Consider the following 20,036-nt stretch of genomic DNA (forward strand, 5'->3'; position numbering starts at 1 on the left):
CCCTCGATGGTGTGAGGTTCCCACGCTTCCTTGGGTCGATCCTCGACGATCCAGGGCGTTCCACAGGTCCTCAGGTGTCGTGAAGCCTTCGCGTCGTCGCCGTTCCAATCCCTGAGATTCAGCTGCCCCAATCCTGGTTCATCGATGGGCGCTGAGCTAATCACTATTTTTCCCCACACTCGCCTCTCCCACAGGGCGTCGCTCCTTGTCCTAGGCACGGTGTCGTCCTTCCAAGATTCTCAGTGGATGTGACCCCAGTCACAGCTAGCTTGCTCGCCCACCTTCCAGACCTCAACGTCCAGCCAGCGGCGCCGCCCAGCGTCGTCGCCGACTATTTTCCAAGTTTGGGCACTTCTCTGCTCACTGAACTTGGTTCCTCTTTTGCTTCCCAGAAGCGCAAGGTCTCCAATAACTGGGATGACTGCGACAGCCAGCTCAATCCACTGAACAAGGCTTGCAGAGCCTCCAATCCCTGAGAGCCGACCGAGGCGCGTCCTGTCGCTTCCACGGTCAGTACAACTCTGACGTCGGCGCCGCCCGGGGCACTCGGTGACGTCATGGCGGGCCCTGATTGGTCGCCCGCGACCTACGTCGGCCAATCCGCGATCGGCTTGTGTCCCTTCCAAAAGGTCATATCTGCCGTAGGGGATACTGTTTCATTTTATAACAGGGCGCCAATTTTCCTTTATTTACAACTTATAATATAACCTCCTTCCATTAAATGGCAGCCGGTCTGGTCGCCACATATATCATTAGACTCCCTGAACCTCAGAGAGTCAGTAGGGAGAGCTGATATGACTCTTTAAGCCGGCAAACGAAAGAAATAGGAGAGGGCACCGTAACAGGGGGTTGTAGGGTTGGTTCTGTACTCACCTGGTAAGGCTCCTGGCTGTGCTTGCAGGATTTAAGCTCTGGCTCTTGGGTCCCGCCTATCTGGTAGAACTTGCGGGATAGTACCAGTGGAGTGCAGTGGTGCTATTGGCACATTTGGGGAACACTGTATTACCATCAGAGGTCTGTGGTTGTTACACGACCTACTTGCGAGCATAAGCCTTTTTGCTGGTTCGTCCGTGGACTTCCAGGGCGCACTAGCCTGTTTTCGTATGGCAGTTCCGGCCCGTCCTGGTTGTGGGGGTATGTGGGCCGGTGGACTGCTCCTAGCAGCTGCCTGGTGGGCCACCCTCTGGCCGGTCTTGCCTGGCCTTGGGCCGGGCTTCAGGTGTAAAATAGCTCCCAGTACCTCATCCAGCAGGTATCGAGCGGGGTTTCTCCGCCGTCGGTCGCCTGGTGCAGGTTTCTGGGCCTGCAGGGTTTTGTCGTGTCTCCGTTGGCCGTGTCTGGGGTCTGGCCCTGTCTGGGGTCTGGCCCTGTCTGGGGTCTGGCCCTGCTCCGTTCTCTGCCTTTGCAGAAAGGAGTTGCTATTTACATGTTGCATGTTGCAGTGGTGCCTGTTGCTGCTGCTGCACGTGTGCATTGGTACCGTGTTTCACGGTGGCGTGTCCTTGTTCCTGTGTCCGGTTGTGGAGTGGCACTTTGCTGCCGTTTTGTGCCTGGGGATTGCGTGGGGTTTTTTCTGTCCCTGTCTGATTGTCCACCCCTGGTGGTTCTCCTGGGGTTTTTGTGCTTCTGCTCTTTCTTCCTGCTTCCTCTGCAGCAGGGATGTTCTGCGTGTGTTCTTAGGCGTTGGTCAGCCTGTGTCCTGTGATGTGCTTCTTCGTCTCGGTCTATTGCAGTTGTTCGTACCCCTTGGTTCAGGTACTGTTCTGGCGGCGACCCTTCCGCCTTCTTTGGTTTCCTAGCTTGCCCTGCCGGTTGTTTTTTTGGGGGGTCTTGCGATGTCTCGCGTCGGACCCGTCGTTTCTGAACTCCTGGCGGGCTTGCATGCTTTGGGGAGTTTTTCTGTTCGGCAGACGTTCCATCTCCTTGTGCCGCCTGGGTTTCGGTGGTCGCGCCCGAGATCTTCCCGCGGCTCCACCTTTTTCCTGGGCTCGGAGGGGCCTTGTCGGGGCTGCTAGTGTTCTGCCTTGCGGTCTCGCCTCTGGTTGGTGGTCGGGTGGCTTCGTGGTAGGTGTCCCACCTGCGTGCCTCTTTTCGTGCGGCGCGGGCGGAGCCGCTTCAGCTTGCTTTTGGTCTTGGTGTTGCTTCTGCACCGTTAGTCAGCTGTCTTGTGCATCGTTTCACCTCCGGCCTGTTCGTGCGCCACTTGCACCATGCTGGTCTCTGGTCAGCGTGCTCTGTCTTCTCCTCGGTTGGTAGTGCCCCTTCGGTTCCGGTGTGTTTTTTCGTCGGCTCTTTCCTTTGGGCCTTTGCCTCTGGGGGTCGAGTCGCTGAGTTTTCTTGCTCCTTCGGTTTTAGCGTTTTGGTTGTTTGGTGGCAGCAGTCTCCATCTTTTCTGGCGCGGGGTGGGGCTGCTGCATTCTGGAGGGGTCCAGGGTTTGTTGGTGCTTCGATGGTCGGGCCAGGGGTGTGTCGTTTTTGTGTTCAGTGGCGGCCCTCCGCTGTTGTTTGCGTGCCACGGCGTTTGGGTCCGGAGCGCGTTTTGCGTTGATCCGGTTCTGTTCTTCCCGGTTCGCGGGTGATAGTGTCCCGGGTGGTCAGCCGTGTTCTTGCGGCTAAGCTGCCTGTGTTCTTCCCTCATGCCTGTGGCGTTCGTGGCTTCGCTGCTCTCGCTGCCGTCTGGGCGACGTGGCCTTGCGGTCTTTCGGGCATGGATTTTTGGTGTTCGTGCAGGGGCCTTGCTGCTCATGGTTCTCGTGTTGTTCCCGGGATTTTCGGGGCTGTGGCGCCTTGGGTTGGCGTTTGCTGCCGGTTGTCTCGTCTCTTTGGGGGGTGCGTGGTGTCCGCCTCCCGGTTCTGTCCCTTTGACCTTCCTCTGTGGGTAGTTAGCTCCGGGGAGCCGACGGGGCTCCCCCCAGAAAACCAGCGTTGAATGTAATGAAACGCCATTTTCTGGGTGAGACCCGGAGGCTCCCCAGGAACCCTCCCTCCCTCCGGTCGGCGTTTTTCGTGTGTTTTGACATCCAGCCTCAGAACTGATGGGTGGATAGCCGGCGTGGGAGGTCTGGGGCTCCCCCTTCCCCCTCCCGGGGAGGGGGGAGCTGCGCAGACAGCGGCGCGATGACGTATGACGTCATACTAGTTTCCTTGTTTTCTGTTGAAGAGTTCTATCCACTAGGTCGGCTTTAGGTAGCAATTTTCACCAGAATAGGGGTTTGTTTTGGAATGCTTACCTTTCTGGATGCTTGACCCGGTCGATGGCAGACATAGAATGCTTCCAACCAAACGGGGGTTTCTATAGGCCATTGCTCACCTTGCCTCTCTGAGGGGGCCAGGTTCTGGCTCGTGGTCCCCGGTAGGCCCTAGAACTCCATACACATGACTGATGCCAAAGTCTGACATTAGCATATCAGCCGGTAAAGCTCCGGGGAGCCTCCGGGTCTCACCCAGAAAATGGCGTTTCATTACATTCAACGCTGGTTTTTTTGCTGTAGTATTATTGAATAGTGTGTAGTTTGATATATTTATATAATAAAATGAGTGAATTATTGCTGTACTCAAAAATATGGTGTGCATATTGTTGATTCAATTATGTTCATCAATCAGTGAACAAATACTTTGTCTGTTATTTCATTATAAGCACAGGTTATATATAAGTATCTGCATGTTTTGTTCACTATAACGAACCACTAAGTAGCTATTATGAGTAAAAAAGTAATGACGAGTGACCGCCGTTTACCAGCCAGCCACTCCCGCCCTCCCCCCAGTCATCTGACTCACCCACATTCTCCTCCCACAATAATGTTTTTGCTATAATTCACTATATACAGACGTTATATATAAGTATCTACATGTTTTGTTCACCATAACTGTACATCTAAGCTTGTATGGTGAGTAAAGGCACAAAGATGTGGCTACTCACACAGTCAGCTGATCGGCGGCCGCCCTCAAGGCCAGATGCACTAATATTTCTCCTCCAACAATACTGTGTGGTGTTATTACGCTATATACACACATTATATATAAATATCTACCTGTTTTATTCACCATACTTGTACAAATAAACTGGTATGGTGCCCAAAGACCATTGTGGTAACCAGTAAACAACACCGTCGTCTGCATGGTGGTGTCGTGCAGTCGACGCCACCGCCCTCACCAAATTGGCGGCTCCAAACCTTCTCTTGCTGTTTATACCCTCTATACACACGTTATATATAAGTATCTACATTTGTGTTCACCATAGCGAACCACTAAGCTGGTATGGTGAGTGCAGTCAATAAAAGGTGGCCACACACAGTCAAAAGACATCGCCACCACCCTCCCTCCCACAGCATTACTCCTCCCTCCATGGCGCACAGCGCTAAATATCACCACAATCCTGCTATTATCAGAACCCTGGTCAGTTTTATCACAGTCAGGGGTCTTCTGTAATAATATCATCGCTACATAATAGCATGAACAAGTATAATTTGGCATTTTTAGGCGATGCTGTGGTCACAAGCTGAACAGCAGTGCTGTTAGCTCATGCTGCGTGCGTCAGGCTTGGTTGCTCACTCAATACTGAGGCCAATAACACCCGGGAGTTTGGCCCACGATTTTAAAAAAAAAATGGCGTCTGTTTACAAGAGCCCTGATGAAGGTGTGGTGAACCCCGTGTATCCGCGGGCTGTTTAAATCTTGCGTAGTACTCCAACACATCATATGACGTGATGCGCAGTTGACTGGAACAACGTCCAACACGTCATATGACGTGATGTGCACTTTAAGGGTTAAACAAGAAATGGAGAGAATTTCTGTTTCCTCCATGACGGTTTAAGATAACAGATAAACTGTTATATTGTAATATTTTCGTTGATAACTCATTGTTATGGGATCACTAGTTGTTATATTATCAGGTATTAATTCTTGTAAAGAATACTGACAAAGGTTGAGAACATTATTCAATTCTCTGGCATGTTGACAATAATTATGCCTTGCTGGATATTATCTGACGCAATACTGTCCCTCGATGTGGGAAGAATTTGGTAAATGACGCGCAGATAGGAAAATATTAATTTATATTAGTACTTCAATTAGTAGAATTAATAGATACTATGCCTAGTATACAATGGTGATGTATTATGATACAATAAGGATGTATTAGTGTTGGAACTTTCCAACAGGTAGCCAGGGTTGCCTGTACATTCAGGGGTTACTGGTAATTACCTAAGTAATTACCAATATGGGCGCCTGACAGCTGGGTGGACAGTGCTTCGGATTCGTAGTCTGAGGTTCCGGGTTCGATCCCTGGTGGAGGCGGAGAGAAATGGGCAAAATGTTCCTTTCACCCTGATGCCCCTGTTACGTAGCAGGAAATAGGTTCCTAGGAGTTAGACAGCTGCTACTGCTGCTTCCTGGGAGTGTGTAACAAAAAGGAGGCCTGGTCGAGGACCAGGCTGCAGGGGACGCTAAGCCCCGAAATCATCTCAAGATAACCTAAGTGTAGTTACAGGATGAGAGCTACGCTCGTGACGTCCCGTCTCCCCAGCACTCTTTGTCATATAACGCTTTGAAATTACTGATGGTTTTGGCCTCCACCACCTTCTCACCTAACTTGTTCCAACCGTCTACCACTCTGTTTACAAAAGTGAATTTTCTTATACATATTTCTCTGGCAGCTGTGTTTTGTTAGTTTAAATCTATAACCTCTTGTTCTTGAAGTTCCAGGTCTCGGGAATTATTCCCTATCAATTTTATTGATTCCTGTTACTATTTTGTACGTTGTGATCATATCGCCTCTTTTTTCTTCTATCTTCTAGTTTTTGCATATATAATGCCTCTAACCCTCTCCTCGTAGCTCTTGCCCTTCAGTTCTGGGAGCCACTTAGTGGCATGTCTTTGTACCTTTTCCAGTTTGTTGATGTGCTTCTTTAAATATAGGCACCATACAACCGCTGCATATTCCAGCTTTGGTCTAACAAAAGTCGTGAACAATTTCTTTAATATTTCTCCATCCATGTATTTTAAAGCAATTCAGAAGTTTGAAAGTGCAGCATAGGCTCCTCGCACAGTGTTCTTAGTGTGGGCCTCAGGTGACTTTTTTTTTTTTTTTTTTTTATCTAGAACCACCTCTAGATCTTTCTTTATCACTTTATACTTTAAAGATGTCATAATGTATAGGTTGTGCGGGATCTATGTTCTCTTATTCAACATTCCATAACATGGCATTTATTCACATTAAATTCCATTTTCCAAGTGGTGCTTCATATACTTATTTTGTTCAGGTCTTATTGAAGGGCATTACAATCATCTAAGTTTCTTATCTTCCCTATTATCTTAGTATCATCAGCAAACATGTTCATATAATTCTGTATGCCATCTGGTAAATCGTTGAACATCGTTGTAGACAATGAACATTACAGGTGCAAGAACTGAAGCCTGTGGTACTCCACTTGTTACATTTCTCTGGTCTGATACATTGCCTCTGATTACTGCCCTCATTCTTCTATCAGTTAGAAAAATTTTCATCCATGTTAGAATCTTACCTGTCACCCCATAGGTTCCAGTTTCCAGAACAACCTCTTATGTGGAACTCTGTTGAAAGCCTTTTTTAGGTCACTCTTAGGTCACACTATATTTTGCCATCCAGATAGATGCAGTCAACCCAACCATCTCTTTCCTGTAAAATCTCTGTGGCTCGATCATAGAAACAAAGTAAATTCGTTACACAGGATCTTCCAGATCGAAAACCATACAGTCTGTCTGATACTATATAGTTTTTCTCCAGGTGTTCTACCCATTTAGTTTTCATTATTTTTCCAATATTTTGACTATTACACTTGTCAATGATACAGGTCTATAATTTGAGGGGGTCTTCCCTGCTGCCACTTTTGTAGATTGGAACTATGTTAGCCTTTTTCCACACGTCTGTTACGACTCCTGTACACAGCAATGCCTGAAAAATTGGTTGAAGTGGATTGCTGAGCTCAGGTGCACATTCTCTCAGAACCCATGGTGAAACTCCATCTGGACCAACTACTTTGTTCTTACTTAGTTCCTTGAGCATTTTTTCCACTGCATATCTAGACACCTCAATGTGCTCTATGTTGTTCTCTGGAATTCTTATTGTGTCTGGTTCCCTGAAGATTTTATTTTGTACAAACACAGTTTGGAACTATTTGTTTAATGTTTCACACATTTCCTTTTCATTTTCCATGAATTTGTTTCTCATTTTCAACCTCTGAATATTATCCTTTACCTGCAATTTGTTGTTTATGAATTTTTAGAATAGGCCTGGTTCTGTTTTACATTTGTCCGCTATCCCTTTTTCAACATTTTTCTGCCTCTCTCCTGCCGTGTAGTTGTTTTTTGCATCTTTGTATCGCTGGCATGTTTGATACAAACATACCAGCCCAGATGGTCTCTGGCCCTCTCGCAATTTCTGTTGAACCAATCCTATTTCCTGGTTCTGCATCTCTGCTTTCGTATAAATTTGTTGTCTATCATGTATGTCACGTTTTGTGAAAGATATCTATCTCATTTACTTCCTTGCCTAGCAACAAGTCTATCCAGTTATACTTTAAAAAAATTTCTGAGGTCCCAATAATGTCCTCTCCTGAAGTCAGGTTTTTCAATTGCTTCAACCTCCTTATTTTCTTCCAGATTATAACACACTGCATACTTTATTCCCTAAAAGTTATGGTCACTGTTACCCAAGGGAGGAAGGTACTGAAAGTCAAATATCTCCTCCTTCCTGGTAAACATCAAATCTAGCATGGAGGGAACGTCCCCTTTCCTCATCCTTATAGCTTGTTTAACATGTTGTTACAAGAATATTTCTAGAATGAGGTCTACGAATCTACAGGTCCAAAAGTCCTCTGTTCTAGATTCATATGTTTCCCAGTCTATGGATTTCAGGTTGAAGTTGCCGACTACCAAGAGTCGTGATCTATCTTTATCCGTTCTCGCTATAATCTCTCTTCATTATTGTTATAAAACCCTCTCGTTTATTATCTAGCTCCTCCTTTGTCCATGTGTTGCTTAGTGGTGGACAATGTGCATTTATGATCATTAGTTTATCATCCTGATTGCAGATCTCTAGTGCTATTATGTCAACTTCTCATGGATTGGCAATCATTATTTCATATACCTTTAAGTGTTCTTTCACCAGCACAGTAATGCCACCACTTTTCCTAATTTTTCTGTCACGTCTCCAAACTGAGTAGCCCCTTGGGAATATGACCTCGTTTAAGATATCACCTTCAAGTTTTGTCTCCATGAGTGCAACAATGTCTGGTGTCTGCAGCTGTATTACATCACTTAACTCCAGTATCTTTGATCTCACTCCATCTACATTGGTGTATGCAATTTTCAGGAACATGTTCCCTCTCTCCTTATTCTTCACTGCTCTTTTTCTCTAGAGATTTTGTTGGTTTGCCTTTTTGTACCATTTTACTTGCCTGCCTACAGCTACCACTTTAAAGAAAAAAAAATTGACTACTTCTTCGTTTCTAATCTTATTTAGATGTTTTGCCTCTACGAGGTTCAGTTTTAGCTTCTCTGTCTTCTCTTGAAAGATCTTCTTAATGACCAAAAATTATTAGGGACTTACTTCGATCAACTTCTTTTGCTTTTTCTACAGCTCTTTCTGACCTTCTTAATGACCATACTTTCATACTCTTCTTAATGACCATACTTTTCCATCCTCATCACTTTGTAATTTTCTAGCATTCCTTAATACTTATTCCATCTGTTTGGCACATCTTCCATCCTCAATGGTTGATCTTTCCCTTTTACGTACTTTCCAATCCACCTGTAGGCTCTGACATTCTCTATGGTAGTAAGACCTTCCATGAGGCCAACAATTTTATCTACTTCTTTTGCTTTTTCTACAGCTCTTTCTGACCTAGATGTTATCTCCTTTTCTTTGCAGCCAAAAATTATTAGGGACTTACTCGATCAACTGTGTTTTGCACCAACTTCCGGTTAGATGCCAGTTCCTTTCTCACTTCCAGCCTAATGTTTGTTTTATCCTGGTTGCTGCAGTGTTTGGCTTCCTTTACTGCTTCTTCTATTTTCTCCTTCTCCTTGGCCACTTGTGCATAGGTGAGTTGCATATCCTTCTTGCACTGTTCTATTCCCCTGTGTAACTTCCTCCATCTGTACTGACAAAAGCTGTTTTTCCTATTGGATTTCCTTACCTAACCTATTGCAGTCATATATGTTTAAATGACTGCTGACTTTAACTTCTTCCAAAGCTATTTTTAAGAGTTTATTTTCCTCTTCCATGGCTTTGCAATTTGTTTCCAATTGATTCTTGTCCTTGCATAAGTCTTTCACTGACCCCTCAAGACCTAAAACTTTGCTACTCAAGTGGTCATTAGTCTCAATTTACTGATTATTTCTACATTATACTTCACTATAATATCTAATTTTGCCAACTTGTTGTGTAGACTGCTTTTATCAATGCTCTCTTCATTAAAACCCCTTAACCCTTAAAGTGCGCATCACGTCATATGACGTGCTGGACGTTGTTCCAGTCAACTGCGCATCACGTCACATGATGTGTTGGAGTACTACGCAAGATTTAAACAGCCCGCAGATACACAGGGTTCACCACACCCTCATCAGGGCTCTTGTAAACAGACGCCATTTTAAAAAAAAATCATGGGCCAAACTCCCGGGTGTTATTGGCATCAGTATTGAGTGAGCAACCAAGCCTGACGCACGCAGCATGAGCTAACAGCACTGCTGTTCAGCTTGTGACCACAGCATCGCCTAAAAATGCCAAATTATACTTGTTCAAACTATTATGTAGCGATGATATTATTACAGAAGACCCCTGACTGTGATAAAACTGACCAAGGTTCTGATAATAGCAGGATTGTGGTGATATTTAGCGCTGTGCGCCATGGAGGGAGGAGTAATGCTGTGGGAGGGAGGGTGGTGGCGATGTCCTTTGACTGTGTGTGGCCACCTTTTATTGACTGCACTCAGCATACCAGCTTAGTGGTTTGCTATGGTGAACACAAATGTAGATACTTATATATAACGTGTGTATAGAGGGTATAAACAGCAAGAGAAGGTTTGGAGCTGCCATTTTGGTGAGGGCGGTGGCGTCGTCTGCACGACGCCACCGTGCAGACGACGGTGTTGTTTACTGGTTACCACGATGGTCTTTGGGCACCATACCAGTTTATTTGTACAAGTATGGTGAATAAAACAGGTAGATATTTATATATAATGTGTGTATATAGCGTAATAACACCACACAGTATTGTTGGAGGAGAAATATTAGTGCGTCTGGCCTTGAGGGCGGCCGCCGATCAGCTGACTGTGTGAGTAGCCACATCTTTGTGCCTTTACTCACCATACAAGCTTAGATGTACAGTTATGGGTTATGGTGAACAAAACATGTAGATACTTATATATAACGTCTGTATATAGTGAATTATAGCAAAAACATTATTGTGGGAGGAGAATGTGGGTGAGTCAGATGACTGGAGGGAGGGTGTGAGTGGCTGGCTGGTACACGGCGGTCACTCCTCGTTACTTTTTGACTCATAATAGCTACTTAGTGGTTCGTTATAGTGAACAAAACATGCAGATACTTATATATAACCTGTGCTTATAATGTAATAACCGACAAAGTATTTGTTCACTGATTGATGAACATAATTGAATCAACAATATGCACACCATATTTTTGAGTACAGCAATGATTCACTCATTTTATTATATAAATATATCAAAGTACACACTATTGAATAATATTACAGCAAAAAAAGTATGAAAAATCAATCAGAGACATTGAAATAATTCGGTAATTATCTCTTTGTGGCAACTCCGGCCTGACAGCTTGTGAGCAACAGACCGCCTGGGATGCACGCTGAGTCAGCGCCTACAGTTTGCCAGACTTCCCCGCCCTATAGCGGGCAATATATGCCACTTACGATTTTTTTATTATTTTTCCCGTGATCAGTGAACACAAATTAACAGGTTAGGAAGAAATTTTTTTTTCAAAATGACATGCACCTGTGGGGATGACAGGATATTAAACCCCGAGCATGTTAAGGGTTAAACTCTAGTCTGTTTTGTTTTGCTTCTTGCTGGCGGCCATCTTGAATGTCATTGTCTGCTCTGTGAACACTAGGGCAACTTTTTCTCATCCAATTTTTTCACTTCACTTTACATATTCGTTTTATTACACCTATTTTTCCAAAGCACTACACTGTTATGTTCCTTGGGACACCATTCACTACAATCAACCTGTTCTACAATACTTAGGAATTGTGAAATATCCTGGAGCTCCTTTGATGCAGGTGTTGACACAAAGGGTGTCACCTTTTGAATGAAGGTGACACCACAGAACCAGTGGTGGCTCTTCGCTGCTTCCTTCATGCCACCGTTTCTGCTTCAGTTGACTTGTTGCAAGTTGATAAGGTTTCCCCGGTTCTCCTTCCCAGGACTCAAATTTCTCAAACCATTCACAGTGTCATTAAGTCTGGCCAGCCATGTGGTCTACCCTCGTGCTTATAATGTCCAATAGTTCGCCGCTCTGATAGTAGTGTCTGCAAATGTGTCTCGGGTTTGGGCACGGGGGGTTTGGTGTTCGAACAGGGCCTTGACGGACCAACTGGCAGATTGTATACCAACAAAACCTGTTTGGATAAGGCTTAAGGCAAGCTGTGGAAGGGAGAATTGAGCCTGCTGACAGGAGTCACAAGTTGTGTGCTCTTGTACCCTTATCTTAAAAAAGTTGTATTGGCTAAAATTGTACCAATACTGCAAAAATTGAAAAATAGGCTAATACCACTGATACGTCAGTACACCTCTAAAATAAAAACTTTATTGTGGGTGACTAAAACCCTTTTCCTTATGAAATGGATTTACATATGATGGATTGGTCATTGATAATGTTAATAATTTGTAACCTTTATATCTTTCAGGTTAAAATCCGTGTGCGTTACCTCCGCAACCCATATTTTGACGATCACTTTGATTTGAAAGAACCAGACCACATTGTAGGCAAGACATTAGCCTGGGTGTCACCTCTGATTGGTGGAGCAGTTGGTGTTAGCTGTGAGGTTTTGGGCTGGGCACTTTACAACAAGTGGACACAATTGGAAGCTTCACTAAATCGTGCAAGTGAAGGAACAGAGTCGGTAGCTGCCTCTGTGGTAAGTCACTCTTTTCAACAAATTGTTTAGTAATTACTTAATCTAATTCTTTGCCAAACTCCACTATATTAGGTATTTCCTGTGGAGAGCCCCTTTGGCTCCCTGGAGCTATACCGGGCTGATGTGTATATATATTAGACCATGGCAACAGTCAATCGAAGGAGTTCTAAGTCTACTGGGGACCAGAGCCAGAACCTGGCCCCCTCAAGAGAGGCACTAGGAGCAATGGCCTAAAGACACCCCCGTGTAATTGTAAGCAGTCATTGTCTGCCATCTACCAGGTCAGGCACCGAGAATGGTAGGAATTTCAAAACAAACTACTGCTGGTCAAAAATTGCAAACCGAAAGCTGAACTAGCAAACAGAACTCCCCAATCAAAAACAAGGAAGCAAACATGACGTCACCACAACTGCTGCACATCCGTCTGCGCAACCCCTCCCCTCCCCGGGAGGGGGACGGGAGGTCCCAGACCTCTACACCGGCAACTCTCCTCAGTTCAAGAGGCTGTTGTCTTGGTGATGGTCGATCGCTCTGGCTCCACTCTTTGCGCAGTGCGATGTTGTTGCTCTGTGTTGGTGGTGTGTGAGCCAGAAGTAACACAAAAGTACTGGGGCTGCATGCACCTAGGACTATCTTCCCAAGGTGCCCCGTAATTACTGCCTTTGCGGCCTCAGGGTTATCTTCCACGAGCTGTTCAGGAGCATCTACTTCTGTGTCATTCTGTTGCTGCTCTGTGATTGCCCGCCCTTGGGGGATTCAGCTGGGGAGGTTCTTACTCCTGTTTGCCCTTGGGTAGGAGGTAGTTTTGTCGCTGGCTGGGGCGCGAGGTACTGTGCAGTTGGCTGGTATACGCATAGCGACTGGTTCTGTTCACCTGGAGTCATTGTGCTGGGGTTTTCTTTTGTTTTTGTTTTGTTTTGCCTGGTGGGGGTCTGCCTTGTGTGGTGGTAGAACCACTTGTAGGATTTGGGTGGCCCTCCATTAGGTCCATGTGCTTGCACACGTCGCAGGAGTACAGCTTTTAGTTGTTTGTTTGGTAGCTCTGGGATAACCGGTTAGCAGTACCTCGCCTGGGCTTCACTTAGCAGTCAGCCTAAGGGCCCTGGAAACCCTCTTAGGGGCTCTGTGGTCTAGTGTATGAGACCTCTGAGTTCCACCTCGCCTTGTGCGAGTTTGAAGGTTGTTCTGTCCCCTTTTCTCAGGGTGACACTCACTGTCTGCCTCTGCCTTGCTGCCTGTTGGGGTCAGTGACACCTTTGACCCGGAGTCCTGCGAGTGGTGTTCTTTGCTTGTACTCCATTCACCCAGCCCACTGAGACTGATATTCGGATGCAGGCAGCTTTAGCAGCAACGTGCGAGGTTGGTTGCCTTTCCGGATGCCCCGAAGCTACCCCGCTGAATTATACTGGTAGTGAGACTCGGGCGGCTTTGGGGATTGCCCCTTCTGGATCAGCGGTGGAGGCATTCGAGCCTGGTCCTCCTGCCGGAGCCTTTGGGCCACACCAGCGGGCCCCCTTCATCCCTTCTTTTCCAGTGGACTCTGCTCTTTCTCCAGGGGCAGAGGGTTTGGAGGATGGCTAGGCCCTGGGTCCTGACGTGGAGGATTCCGGGACTGGGGGAGGAGTTGCTTTGTGGGGAGCCTCAACCCCACTTGTCCCTGCTTGGGTGTTTGGTACCCTCGGTGTGGGGCTTGTTGTTACAGGGGGGAGGGGTTTTCTTATCCCCCCCTCCTTGTACGATTTTGTTATGAGTTCGACTCCTCCCCAGGTTTGGTTTTGAGTTGCCTTGGGTTCTTCGGTTCCCTCTTCTGGAGGCTTTTGACTTCCCGCACCCCACCGAGGATGGTGTAGGAGACCCTTGCGGCTTATCTCCTGCGAGACCTGGATTCCGCCTCGATAATGAAGCCTTCTTCTTTTGAGTTTGGCTCATCTTTTCTTTATTGGGTGGGTTACAAGGTGTGGGAGTCTTCCAGGCTGGCAGACTGCCATTTCTTTTGTTGTGGGCTTGGCATTCGTCCTGTCTGACTGCGCACTTGAATGGCGAGAGTTGCCTACGGTCATTCATGTTTTCCTGGGGGGATGGGGGAGTTGGAGCACCTCAATGCGTGCTTGTTTGCCCCGGTCCTTCCTTGTGATGTTGGCCAGGTGCGGCTTCACGTGCAGGTTCCCTCCCTTTCGGCATCCCTGGTGGCTGAGGATTTGTGCGCCCATGGGCACTTGGCTTCGGTCTTGCGCTTCTTTTCCCTGCTGGAACTGTCTTCGGACTGGCTCGTGGTGGGTGTGGAGGAGCTGGGTTCCGGGCCCATGTCCGGTGTGCTTGCTTCTGCATCTCGGGCGCCGGCTGCCTTGGTGAAGTTGTATACGCCGTTTCTGAGGGAGGCGGTGTCTGTTCTTTGCTTCTCGCCTCGTGTGTTGACTGGCGGTGCTTGTTCATTTTTTTTAATCATCTTGGGGCCCTGGCTTTTAGATTTTCTGGGGCTCTGGGGCTCCCTCCTTCCCCCTACCGGGGTGGGGGGAGCTGCACAGGCAGCGGCGCGGTGACGTGTGACGTCATACTAGTTTGCTTGTTTCTGTTGGGGAGTTCTATCCACTAGTTCGGCTTTTGGTAGCAATTTTAACCAGAATAGGGGTTTGTTTTGGAATGCTTACCTTTCTGGATGCTTGACCCGGTCGATGGCAGACATAGAATGCTTCCAACCACACGGGGGTTTCTATAGGCCATTGCTCCCCTTGCCTCTCTGAGGGGGCCAGGTTCTGGCTGTGGTTCCCGGTAGGCCATAGAACTCCATACACATGACTGATGCCAAAGTCTGACATTAGCATATCAGCCTGGTAAAGCTCCGGGGAGCCTCCGGGTCTCACCCAGAAAATGGCGTTTCATTACATTCAACGCTGTTTTTTTATACAGTCTCAGAGCTTTTAAAATGTACTCTCTAAAAAGGAGAAGAGAAGGGTACCACATAATATATTCACAGAAGACACGGGAAGCCCAAGTCTCAAATTTTCACAATAAAAAACATCATACCAGAGTGAACAATATGGTAGGAAATGCAAAATAGAGCCATTCAGGAGTATTGGTGCCTTAGGCACAATAAAAAAAAAAACACTATGAGCATCTGAAGTCCACAGTTATTCAATGTTCTTGCAGCAAATACCTGTAGTCAAAACATTGCTGGGACAAAAGTGGATGTGTCCAAGAAAAATTTTGACATGTTTCTGCAATAAGTGGAGGACCAACTAGGTTGTAGAGAATGTGGGCCTCTGAGTCGCTCCAAATAACAGAAGAAGAAAAACTTCCAGAACTCACTTTAGGTATGAATAAAACCATGTACGAACAGTTATTTGAGGATCACACTCAGAAAAGAACATTTCACTAATCTCCTTTTTGTTTCTTTGTAAAATGTGAGCAAAAGAAACCGTAATTATTTTTGGAGTTACTTTTTAATTTTTGGTTTACAGATCAGTCGGGTAAAAAAAATTAGTGAAGCTTGCAATGATGCCGAGACGAAAGAAAGAATCATGGCCGTCATCTCACGACTCGAGGCCAGCGAGTCCAAGGTGGCTGAGCTTGACCTGGGATCGCTGATGGTTGATATGATAAAGAAAGCTGCTGTAGTGACTGAGCCAAATGATATACAATCTCAGGTAAGTCAATAATTTACAGTTAAACTAACTGACTGCAAAGTGTATGTGAAACCAAGCTTAGAGAAAGTGAGAATGAAAGTGGAGTGAAGTAAGGTCAGTTTTGTCATAGCTGTTGTTGAGTGCACAACCCACTACACTTTTCTCTTGGGTGTTTTGGATATTTTTTATACTGTTAGTGTAAAAAAGTCACTATGTCACCTAAGAAAGTTAGTGATTAAGAGACAAGCAAAAAGAAAAATTGTTAGAACTACGATAGAGATGAAGAAAGACCTCATAGCTAAAATATGAAAGTGGTGACCGTGTGTCTGCTTGTGCTGCCGAGTTTGGTATGCCTAAATCTAGTTTTCTAATAAAAGAAATGTATGCAAAATGGTGTGGAAAGTGTAAATTTTTCTTGAAAACTCTCACCCTGACAAAGCTGTCACAAACCGTATTATAAACCTGTTGAATGACACTGCGATGTCTCACTTTAGAAACATTTTAAAGCGCAGGCAAAAGCAATCATCCTTGGACAAGTTTCATGTAAGGAAAGCATCCAATGAATCTAATGAGGGGAACAAAGAGACTGAGAAGAGATAGAACCCCAGAAGCACAACTACCAGAAGTTATAATGGTAGTGGACTAAGAATAACATCTCTCTTCCTTTGCCTCACCACCTTCCACATATACCATTAACTCTCCCAAGTGCAAGTAAAGTGCGTACTGTGTTAGCATTGATTTCATTTAATTATTGCATTAATATATTTATTCTTGTGGTCTGGAACAGATTAATCCAATTTACATTATTCCTTTTGAAAACAAGTTATTCAGTACAGTATCCACTTTATTTAACGGGCTATGTGGGGCTGTACCCAGGTCGTTAAATGCGGCGGGGCTCCGGTATTTCCGAAGTTGTAAAGTGTCGGTAATATTTCAAATAACATCCAGGTAAGATATATTTTGTACAGACAGCCACTTGGTCCACCACTCTTAGTGCCTTCTACCCTGTGACATCACAGATTCACGGCACATTGTTTTGATTTGTCATGAGGCTGGAGTATTCATTCCGTGACTTTGTTGGACATATCTGCACAATCAAGGAACATCCATGCACCATGTTGGCTCCAAATGCACTCATTGTGTCAGTGGAGGAGCACGCAGAGTGGGCAGCCGGGCAGGGAGGGAGAAGCTGAAATGTAGGCAGGCAGGCAGGAAGAGGCTGGGAGGAAGAGGCAGGGAGGCAGGGAGGGAGAGGGAGGGAGAGGATGGATGGATGGATGGATGGATAGAAGGATGGATGGAGGGAGGGAAGGAGGGAGGGATGGATGGAGGGAGGGAGGAAGGGATAGATAGATGGGTGGAGGGAAGGAGGGATAGATGGAGGGAGGGAGGGATAGATAGATAGATGGGAGGGAGGAATTAAGGAAGGGAGGGAGGGAGGGAGAGATGGATGGAGGGAGGGAGGGATGGATGGAGGGAGGGAAGGATGGAGGGAGGGATAGATGGAGGGATGGAAGGAAGGATGGATGGAGAGAGGGAGGAAGGGAGGGATGGATGGATGGATGGATGGAGGGAGATGGATGGATGGATGGGTGTTGAGTTGAACTTCGTGACCAGTGAAGCAGAGAGAGTGTGTGTATGGGATGGGGGGAAAGAAAGGACCAGCTAACTCCGATAAGCCTAACACACTCGACAGCATTAGCCAGATTTGTTTCTTAAATTCTGGATGTACATCATCATATATATTTTTGTTTACAGATTTTGTTTAGTAATATTATTAGGATAATTAAAAGTTATAAAAATACTTGTTTCATGAATGCTTTATTGTATTAGATGGAGATTCTCCAGGCTCTCTGGCTGGCACTCTACTGAGCCACCTCCCAGAAGGGCCTCTTGGGGGGGGGGGGGAGGGGAGGGAAGAGCAGGAGTGAGGGTGTGGGGGAGAGGTGCAGTGAGAGGTGATAGAAGGGACGATAGAGGTCGGCGGCCTGCTTGCCATGTAAGGACCCACCCCCCCCCCTGATGCCAGAACAAACCCAATGCAGTTCTATCGACCGCCAGACCGGTATATGAGGCTCCAGATACCGGTCTCCCAAACCGGTCGTTATTACCGGCAGATCGGTATATAAGAGGCCGTTAAATCGAGTGGATACTGTATTCAAACGTTTTGGCATTCCTGGCAAAATGGCAAAACCTTCAGGAACCAGTTAAGTTCAAATTCAGAGGTTCCACTGTATATATGATTTTGGCCTAACTGACTGCACTGTGCATATCATATATACAGTGTGTCCTCACTTGAACGAACTATATGGGGCGAAGCCGATTCGTTCCAGTGCGGAATTCGTTCCATCCGTCCGGCCCCAACAACCTTCTTATTTTTTTTTTTTTAAACATATGCCAGGACACATTAGTTTGTTTCTTTGTTGTGTGGTGCTTCATTATAATATCTTTCATGCTCTTTTGGTGTCAATAATAATCTGAGATGCGAGAATCACCATCCCCCACCCCACTCACACCATCCCCCCCACACCATCCTCCACACCACCCATACCATCCCCCACACCACCCACACCATCCTCCACACCACCCACACCATCCCCCACACCACCCACACCATCCTCCACACCACCCATACCATCCCCACACCACCCATACCATCCCCCACACCACCCATACCATCCTCCACACCACCCATACCATCCCCCACCCCACTCACACCATCCTCCACACCACCCACACCATCCTCCACACCACCCACACCATCCCCCACACCACCCACACCATCCCCCACACCACCCATACCATCCCCCACCCCACCCATACCATCCCCCACCCCACTCACACCATCCTCCACACCACCCACACCATCCTCCACACCACCCACACCATCCTCCACACCACCCACACCATCCTCCACACCACCCGCACCATCCTCCACACCACCCACACCATCCCCCACACCCATACCATCCCCCACACCATCCCCACACCATCCTCCACACCACCCACACCATCCCCCACACCACCCACACCATCCTCCACACCACCCATACCATCCTCCACACCACCCATACCATCCCCACACCACCCATACCATCCCCCACACCACCCATACCATCCCCCACCCCACCCATACCATCCCCCACCCCACTCACACCATCCTCCACACCACCCACACCATCCTCCACACCACCCACACCATCCTCCACACCACCCACACCATCCTCCACACCACCCGCACCATCCTCCACACCACCCACACCATCCCCCACACCCATACCATCCCCCACACCATCCCCACACCATCCTCCACACCACCCACACCATCCCCCACACCACCCACACCATCCCCCACACCACCCATACCATCCCCCACACCACCCACACCATCCCCCACACCACCCACACCATCCCCCACACCACCCACACCACCCATACCATCCCCCACACCACCCACACCATCCCCCACACCACCCACACCATCCCCCACACCATCCCCCACACCACCCACACCATCCTCCACACCACCCACACCATCCTCCACACCACCCACACCATCCCCCACACCACCCACACCATCCCCCACACCACCCACACCATCCCCCACACCACCCACACCATCCTCCACACCACCCACACCATCCTCCACACCACCCACACCATCCTCCACACCACCCACACCATCCCCCACACCACCCACACCATCCCCCACACCACCCACACCACCCACACCATCCCCCACACCACCCACACCATCCCCCACACCACCCACACCATCCCCCAAACCACCCACACCATCCTCCCCCACACCACCCACACCATCCCCCACACCACTAACACCATTTGCCCCCACCACCCACACTCCCCACACCACCACCCACACACCCGACACCACCACCCACACCATCCCCCACACCACCCACACCATCCCCCACACCACCCACACCATCCCCAACACCACTAACACCATTTGCCCCCACCACCCACACTCCCCACACCACCACCCACACACCCCACACCACCACCCACACACCCCACACCACCCACATCATCCCCCCACACCCAACCACACCACCCACACCAACCCACCCACACCCAAACCACACCACCCACACCGTGTATTGAAGCAGCAGGCTTGGAAGCGTCAACTCGCCCGACAAAAAAAAAATGATGGGTTGACAGGTCTCCTCTCACACCTCCAGGACCCCCCCACCCCCCAGGTACCCGGCCATACACACCACAATGCCAAGTCAGCTAT

At 47.5% G+C, this 20,036-nt stretch overlaps 1 protein-coding gene across 1 annotated transcript in view; it reads left to right on the plus strand.

The window, feature by feature from the left end:
- LOC123771429 (small ribosomal subunit protein mS27) overlaps window positions 1–20,036 on the plus strand; it is a 190,125-nt gene that overhangs the window by 132,629 nt on the left and 37,460 nt on the right. The window contains exons 6-7 of the mRNA XM_045763934.2: window positions 11,925–12,155; window positions 15,614–15,799. Coding sequence (XP_045619890.2) covers window positions 11,925–12,155; window positions 15,614–15,799 — 417 coding nt within the window. The remainder of the gene's footprint in view (window positions 1–11,924; window positions 12,156–15,613; window positions 15,800–20,036) is intronic.

Source organism: Procambarus clarkii, chromosome 76, assembly GCF_040958095.1.
Source record: "Procambarus clarkii isolate CNS0578487 chromosome 76, FALCON_Pclarkii_2.0, whole genome shotgun sequence".
NCBI classification, from domain to species: domain Eukaryota; kingdom Metazoa; phylum Arthropoda; class Malacostraca; order Decapoda; family Cambaridae; genus Procambarus; species Procambarus clarkii.